This window comes from Sinocyclocheilus grahami, unplaced genomic scaffold, assembly GCF_001515645.1.
Source record: "Sinocyclocheilus grahami isolate Dianchi unplaced genomic scaffold, SAMN03320097.WGS_v1.1 scaffold306.1, whole genome shotgun sequence".
Lineage (NCBI taxonomy): Eukaryota > Metazoa > Chordata > Actinopteri > Cypriniformes > Cyprinidae > Sinocyclocheilus > Sinocyclocheilus grahami.
In genome coordinates this window covers 92,175-101,182 of record NW_015505485.1, presented here as the reverse complement: position 1 = coordinate 101,182, position 9,008 = coordinate 92,175, and the positions used below count along the sequence as shown (strand labels likewise).

At 37.1% G+C, this 9,008-nt stretch overlaps 1 protein-coding gene across 1 annotated transcript in view; it reads right to left on the bottom strand.

The window, feature by feature from the left end:
• Positions 1-453: 453 nt before the first annotated feature.
• LOC107601488 (follistatin-related protein 5-like) overlaps positions 454-9,008 on the bottom strand; it is a 24,027-nt gene continuing 15,472 nt past the window's right edge. Inside the window, exon 6 of the mRNA XM_016293672.1 lies at positions 454-1,272. Coding sequence (XP_016149158.1) covers positions 570-1,272 — 703 coding nt within the window. The 3' untranslated portion in view covers positions 454-569. The remainder of the gene's footprint in view (positions 1,273-9,008) is intronic.

Here is a 9,008-nt window from a genome sequence, read left to right as displayed (position 1 = left end):
TTAAGTGTAGCTCTCGTTTTTACTTTGCGTCTGGAAAAGCTGGGGAGGGTTTAATCCACAGGCTCGGGGGGAATAATTATCTTTACTTTCTTTTTTTTTAGTGAGTATTCCTTCAAGGCACTGGAAATAATGGGCCGAATGTGTTTTGTATGTGTGTTTTAAGTGTTAAAGGGAGATGAGAAAATATCATTCCTAAAACATGGGTCCGGATCAGTTGAATCGATTCAATCAATCAGTTAAACAATTCTCACCTTCAAACAAAGTGATTCTTACTGACTTTCTTAATAAAAGATACCAATTCTAGTTTGACGCCACCTAAATATTTTTGGAGAAACTACTTATTAGCTATTTGACTCAAAAACCTGGCTAGCTTATCAAAAACAAGCATTTCTCAAGTTCTCTTTTCCAATGCAAGTTTTTGAACAGTTGAACAATTTTTTGAACAGTTTTGAACAATTTTGGTTTTTGTTCCAAACTTTGAGACTTATTTTATTCTCAATAAATTAAATGGAAACCAAATTCAGTGCAACCTGTTTGTTTGTTTCCCTCTCAAGCCCCTATAAAATGGCTTACGGCTCTCCCACCCACACCACAGTATTTCCCAAGGGAACGTCGGTGATCTCGCAGTTGAGTTTATCCAGCCGCCCATCCAGAATAAACAGGGAGCTTTGAGACGGGGTCATGAGATACTGTCCGAACAGCCCGCTGCCAGTCATGACCCTGTTTTGGTGATTCCAAGGCCACTGAGCAGCCGGCGTAGGCTGCTTTAGGCTCTTGATCATTTTGACGTTACCGGTGCTGAGCTCCACAAAAAGAGCATCCGTCTGGCGGCCCGAGCTGCCGAACACGTTATACTGGTTAGCCTCAGTGAAAGAGGGCATGAAGGCCAGATCGGACAGGTGCAGGTTGGTGTGAATGTCAAAGGGTTGGCCGATCTCACCCCGCACGGACACATGCTGCAAGCGCATTAGCCCGTCACGGTCATCCACGCTCACTAAATAGTGGCCATCAGGAGAGACATAAGGTGTGCCGCTCACATCCCTATTTGGACCGATGACATTGTCTGTTACAGTATCGATGATTAATTGTGGCCGTACCGCACCTGTTGAGTCTGGCCGACAATTGACAAAGTAGTATCCGCCCAGGTGCATGTAGGAGAGGGATTGTGGGATGCAATCGTACTGCTGCAGACTAATGTTTTTCACATAGGAGGTGGTTTCCAAATCGATCTTATGAAGAGCTGGTTCATTCTTGTGGAGGATGATACCAAACCTATTAAAGAAAAAATATGTGTTAGATGATATCAGACAATATTGTTTTTGTCATGCAAAACATTCATTCGACACAACTATTTTATGTTTCTTTGTCAGAACAAGCTCAGTAGTTTTGTGGCATTCAGAATTAAATTATGCTTTTTAAATAATGCCTTTTACAATCCAATTAAATCCTTTTGAACTGAGGAAGTAAAAGGGATGTCGAATTGCAATTTTAATTTAAAAGTAAGCATTCATATAATTGCTGTGTATGCAAGCAACACAATTTTTTTTACATTTTCATAAAATCGCTATAATTAGTCAAACTAAAGATGAAATCATTTCTGTTTCGTTGAAAAATTTGCCACATAACCGTTGAATTTCCTTGCAAATTGCAAATCAGTAAATTCCTCTTTCAGTCATTCCAATTCAACACTCTCTAGGCCAATTCAACTCATGAACTGAAGAAAGCCAGTACATAAATTCCCACTTTTGCCCAACCCTGAAGCTCTGTAATTATTAAGGATCTGTATCAATGAAATAGAAGCTCCAATCCCAAGTTAAAGTGTCCCTGGAACTGGATCTAACTCTACTACGCCCTTGAGTAATGTTGCCCTGAGGGCACTGCGCTTGCAATTAATGAAGTGCAAGTTGCTTTGGATAAGAAGTAGCTGCCACACTGAAAGTAACAAACGGAGCATTTTGAGTGAATGAACCCAGAGTGCAGGTTCAAGTCTAATGAGGAAGATCCAAAAGCTTAAAGGGAGAGAAAGAATTCAATATCACATCTCTGTTCATCAGTCGATGTTAAATATCCTCTGCCAGATGTCTGGTTTCATAATTGATTTCAATTAAAAAATTAATCACCCACTTTGTCTTATCCATTGAGAAATCCAAAGAGCCCAATTATAGGCTATAAAAAATTCTCAGAAGAACCAAGAACAAATGAAGTTGGTGAGGGAAATAAAGGATCTGACAAAGCTTGATTAAAGCTGCATGCTCTCCTATCAATTCTAGCACAGACTTCAAACCCTGACATCCATCTTCTCTTATGCACTCGAGAATGCGGCCGCTGTCTACGCCTGGCCAAAAGGCCACATCTGCCATGGACCGATGGGACAGATTATCACCGCCCGTGATGAGCTCCATCAATTGGCAGCCGATGTCCGTCTATTAGCTACAGGCCAGGCTGTTTTGGCTCTGAAGATATGCTCGGGTTTAATTGCTAAATTATGAGGTCCCGGATTCGGCAACTGGGGGGCGTGATCATGGAATATGAATGCAAAAGTGTGTGTTCAATACTCAGTCAGACACTTCAATTGAAAATAGGATTATTTTGCTAGCAATAAAAATTCTCTCCTGCTGTGTTAATAAAATAGCTTCTCTGTTTGTATTAAGGATCAAACTGACCTCAAATTATATAAAAATAATAATATTAAAATAATATGAGCATCCATAAAGTACAACAATAAAGGTTCTTGCTCTTTTTTTACTTTACTTTTCTTTTCTTTTTTACTCTGTTCTTCAAAGTGTTACATTTTGACAAATTGAAACCATTGAGGGGGGCAATTTTTGTATACACTTTCCAAATAACATCTGTGTAAAAACAGTGCATATTTATCACCTTAAATGTGTAAGAGTCACAACATTTTGAGAAGAAATAAATAGTTTAACCAGTGTTTCAAGCAGTTTAAATGTGGATCAAACAGTGTTTCAAGCAGTTTAAATGTGGATCAGACCCGCTTTGAGCGATTTTGAGATCTTGTGAGATCTTCTGCATCAAAACACATCTACTGTATGTGCTGAAACTTTGCATAAACATTTACGATGCTAAATAAGGAAAAGGCACAAAATGTCAAGAAATAAATAGTTGTTTACATGTGGTTTTACGAGTGATTTTCCACCCTTGCACAAAGCTTCTTCTTCTAAAACAAAACACCAAAATGAAAAATATATTCACCCAACAGAAACAAGAAAGGACAGAAAGGAAGGAAGAGTGGAAATTTATTCTACAAAATTATTTTGGGTATACAATTTTGAGCACAACATTTGCACTGTGTTGAAATTGTGGCCTTTGTTTTTCTGTGTATTCAATTCATTAATATACATGTATCTACACATTCTCATGAAATTTGAAGTTGCACTTGGCACCCAATACCTTACATACCTTGGCACTTTGTGCGTAAATAGTTTTGGTGGTACTGTAAATCCAATGCAACAAAAACATGAATAAAACAATGAAGATGGTTGCCGCTATAGTACTCATGGACATATATCAATGATACAAACATAACACATTTCAGACACAATAATACAGTGCAATCGAACCTGGCTGTGAAAACAAACAAAATACGTCCTTGACGAACAAAACAAAACAAAACAAAGCAAAGCAAAGCAAAGCAAAGCAAAGCAAAGCAAAGCAAAACAAAACAAAGCATCAGGCTTGTGTGCTATGGATGTCCGTATAAAGCTTTTAGAATCGGCTTTCAGCTTTGTTAAACAGATGTATGTTTGATGCAACCCATGAGGAAATGCATCACTCAATAAGGATTTAAAATAGGTTTTCTTTTGCTAGATATAAAACATTTCTACAGTGGCATGTGATGATGTATCCCTTGGTACACCAGAATAAGATATTGTACTTTAAGAGTCACATACATCTTCTTGAATTGGCACACACAGCTCTGTCGTTTGGATATCTACTGCTGATTTCATTACTCTATAAAGTCACTAGCATCTACTCTACCCATGCAGTCAATATACAACAGGACAGTTCTGTAATTTGATAATCAAAACAACACAAACAGGCGTTTTTCATTGTGTATACTTTGTGATTTCTGTGTGTTTGTTTATGCATTGTAGGGCAATTAATAGAGGCACTTTCCAGTTGTAAATCAATGCTGTTTCCCAACTGAACCTTATAGGCATCCCAAACAACCTTTCTTATGAACAAACAAAACACATTTACTCATTCATCATAACACCTGCATGTATACATACTCCTTCAGTATTTATCTGACCAACCCTTTAGACCTGAGAAAATATGTAATTAGCATTAGCAAAGGGCTTACTGTACAATTAAAAGAAAAGAAAATAAATTAATAAAGTCATGTTTTTTTTTTTATTTTTTACTGTTGACATGTAAACATATTTGCCCACAGGCTGGTTGTGGATAAAAGCATGACAGAAAGTCAATGAATGCCATAAATGGGACTCCTGTAGGCTGTTATTTTCCCAGTGTGAAGGTGTGTAAATGCAGAAATAATTTGACAACCTGACTAAAATGTCACATGCAGTCGCTCCCCTGTACAAATCCCTCCTCAACAGTTCACTGCCACAGGTGAAGTCAAAACACATAAATTCAAATGAGAAATGAATGAAGTAATTATTGGATCATGGATCACCAAACATTCCTCCTTACAACAGCGTTTTGTACAAATGACACTGGCGCTGTTTACCAGTCGCACATCTTATTATGTCAGCATATTTACAAAAATCAATATACTCCTGAGGATTACGCAAGTAAATTCATATAAATTTACAAGGCACACTGAGTTCTCTGGTTGGTCTATTTATTATTCATGGGTATTCATGCGTAAAGTGTAGTCCTAGCACACGTTTATGGTTAGATAAACACTGATATGTGCAGTATCAATGTAAAACGAGCTTCTAGAAAATAAAACCTTTTGTATTCGCAACTTTAGAGATGTACAATTATTCACGAATCATTTGAGAGTCATAGAATAGATGAACTATTTTATAATCAGTTAGTTAATCATAAAAATATATATATAATGTTACAAATGTAATATCTAAAATATTTATACAATGCACTCACACACACACACACACACACACACACACACACTCTATTGTTTTTATATACAGATAGTTATACACTTTTTAACCGAAACCTTTTTCTGTCAATATGGGGTGCTGTGTGTACATTAATGAGGAAAAAAAATTAACTTAAATGATTTTAGCAAATGGCTGCAATATAACGAAGAGTGAAAAATGTAAGGGGGTCTGAATACTTTCCGTACCCACTGTATATTCTACATATAAAATACAGTATTGTTCCAAAGTTTATATTTTTATTCAGCATGCAAAGATGCATTAAACTGGTCAAACGGGATGGTAAGAACATTTATAAAGTTACAAAAGATTTGTATTTTACATAAATGCTGTTTTTTTAAACTTTATATTAAAATAATTGTTTTCAAGATTGATAACTATAAGAAAAATTTATTGAGCACCAAATCAGCATATTAGAATGATTTCTGAAGGATTATGTGACACTGAAGGCTGGACTAATGGTGCCATCACAGGAATAAATTATATTTTAAAATATATTAAAATAGAAAATGGTTATTTTAAATTGTAATAATATTTCACAATATGACTTTTTTTACTGTATTTTTGATCAAATCACTGCAGCCTTGATGTGCTAATATATTTACATAATTTGACAGTTTCATTATGTTCTGTGTTTTTTCTAAAGACTTGATACAATGTGACAATACAGTTTAGTACATGATTTAAACACATAATGTTTTTCATATCTAATGCCTGTTAAGCTTTGATTTAAATGAAAGAGTAGTAACTTTTATTAGTCTAATCTGAGTTAAATTTTTTTAAAATTCCATTAAAAAGACAACAAAATACTCTGACAAAATATCACTATCATTTACTGTAACTGATAAATGCAAGCATGGGATTGACCATTTAGCTTGAGATGGTGGCAAATCCAGTTCCAACCATTCTTCAGAAGATTTGTAAACATCCGTAGCTCTCAAATGTTGTGCATAAAAGAGATTTAGCTGTTTCAGATGCTGTCAGTAATTGTATGTGTACACTTTACATACAAATACCTTTGAGATCAGCATGTCTGGTCTTGATCTGTGAGTCTGTTTTCTTACAAAATCACTCTCTCAATTTTTATCTCATTCCCTTTGGATCAATGACATAATTCCTCAAACATCGTATATAACAGCATTTACAAAGAAACACAACTTCTCCATCCAAAAGTTAATGTCATGTGCTAAATCCAAACTCTTGCCAGGAGAAGATCAGAGGGCTGTAATACTTTACACTGGAGTTAACCTCTATTTCAGTATAGAGAGATGATGTTGCACTCTGTTGACTCGGAGCACTGAAACACATTACTCCATCAGAGAGCGGACATCACAACTGAATGTCACCAGCCTACTGGGGCAGAGCGCTAAAAAAGTGTACATATACCTCAACTGAGCGTCCTGCAGTTTATTCAAGAAAATGAGACTGACACGCACTGAACTCCAGTGACAGGAACTGAATTGTAGTGCGGCATGTAACAACTAGCGCAGTATTACTGCTAGTAAATATTAGGGTGAAAGCAAACAGCTGGGTTCAGTGACTCATCTAAGAGAAGAGTGTGTATTTTGTGAGTGTGTATGGCATGTGTATAAGCCGTATTATCTCAGGCCCTGAAAGAATTGAAAATCAAACTGGTCTTTGTGCACTACGCCGTATCCTCCGGATTAACTCTCCACTGTGGGACTGAGATCATGTCTTTTATCAAAAGCTGGTCACTAGCTGAGGCTCCGCAACTGAACTGCAACAATATGTTTATTCTCCAACACCTTTATAAACACTATACTAAGAGACACAGACTATTTAACTACAAAAAGATGTTTCCACATAGATGAGTAAACTGAATAGATGCTATTAACATTTACTGGTCATGCGATTCACACTGCAGATAAAATCTCAGTTATGATAATTTGACCGGATAGCCTTATTAAAATATATTATTTGATTTGATTAGATTGCAAAGAAACTGGCTATCATCTTGCCTCACATGGTAAGTCTATGGCTCTGATCCAAAATCTGGAGAGCAGCCCATGTAGACAGTATTTTAAGGCATCATAGGTGTGCTGTAGACATAAAGGCTATTGAAATCAGTGAATCAAAGTTCCTGTAACACTTAAATAGAGTGCAAAAGTTTCAGAACTAAAAGTCCCATTCACATATATATATATATATATATAAACATCGGGAACCAAGGCCACTTAAAAACTGGGCTGGCACTATTGCACTTTATATAGTATTCTAACTTATGAGATTCCAATTTCAGTTAGGATGCTGCGGCACAGAGCATAAGATTTCTTTACAACCATCACGTTCGTAATTTTTATGTGAACATTTTAGATTGTTTGCCACTCTTGCCATCAGCAGTGTGACTTGCTCTCTCAATGAAGAAAACAAGTAAATCTCTCTAGCGTTTGGAATTGAGTCATTATTTTTTTTATACTAGCACGACATGATAGCATAAGTAAACATCCATCTGCCAACAGGGGACAATAAGAGGATCAGGGCATGCTCAGTAATCTTCAACTCAGATTTTAATCAATTCAAATGAGATTTCCATATTCACAAAACATCTCCTGGTCTGTTTATTCAGGGTTTGAACTCACATTTCCCCCTCGACTACCTCTAAATCTACTTCCTCATGTGAGTGACTATGAATGCACAACATGGTTTATTAAGATTTAAATGTCACTCCCCGAATGCAATTTACACACTATCCAGAACTAAAGCTGCTTTCTCTGGAGTTCTAATCACAGTTAGTACGTGTTCATACATTGCTCATATATTAATTAATTCATTAAATTTATATAGCGCTTTTCTAGGCACTCAAAGCGCTTTACATTGTCAGGGGGTATCTCCTCATCCACCACCAGTGTGCAGCATCCACCTGGATGATGCGACGGCAGCCATAGTGCGCCAGAACGCCCACCACACACCAGCTTATTGGTGAGAGGAGACAGAGTGATGAAGCCAATCAGTAGATATGGGGATTGTTAGGAGGCCATGATGATCAGAGGCCAATGGGCAAATTTGGCCAGGATGCCGAGGTCACACCTCTACTCTTTTCGAAAGACATCCTGGGATTTTTAATGACCACAGAGAGTCAGGACCTCTGTTTAACGTCTCATCAGAAGGACGGTGCCGTTTCTAGCCAATTTGACGCCCTAGGCGAAATCCCTATTGCGCCCCCCCCCAAATTTTTTTACAATTTATATATATATATATATATATATATATATATAATTCTTTTAAGACACCAGTTGCTTGTCACATTCAAATTGGTTGTCATAGTAACGACACTAATTTGTGGAGATTCAGTGCATTGAGTTCCACATATCTGAATGCATTATTTGTAAATTAACTGTTAAGATAAACATTTTGCACAATTTAATATCTGTAATATCATTGTGTTGCCACTAGATGCCTGTATAGCCCTATGCAACAATTCCTAGTGGCTAAGACATTGCACATAATTTACACATAAATCACACATAAATTACTTTTATTACATTTTGATTTGGATACTATATACTATACTACTACATATTGTTTAGATATTATCAATGGCTAATTTTTTGTCTTTATCTGTTTTTTGTTCAATTGTTTTGTTGTTGTTTCTTGAAACATTGATTTAAAGTGTCAGTTATTGCATTATTATTTCAGTCAAACCTATAAAACCCCTTTGTTACTGGTGTTCCACAAGGGTCCATACTGGGGACCCATACTGGCTGTGCACCCAGGACGCGATCTTCCCAGATGTCCTTCACTCCGGCGCCGGGTCACCACGGACCCTGGGTGCAGCCGCAGCGGAAGACAGGTCCCGGGTGACGACCTCTCCCCCTCCGCCGCCTCCGGTCTTCGAGATCTCCACCCGGAACCGCTTCGCTCCCCTCCGCGAGACAGAAC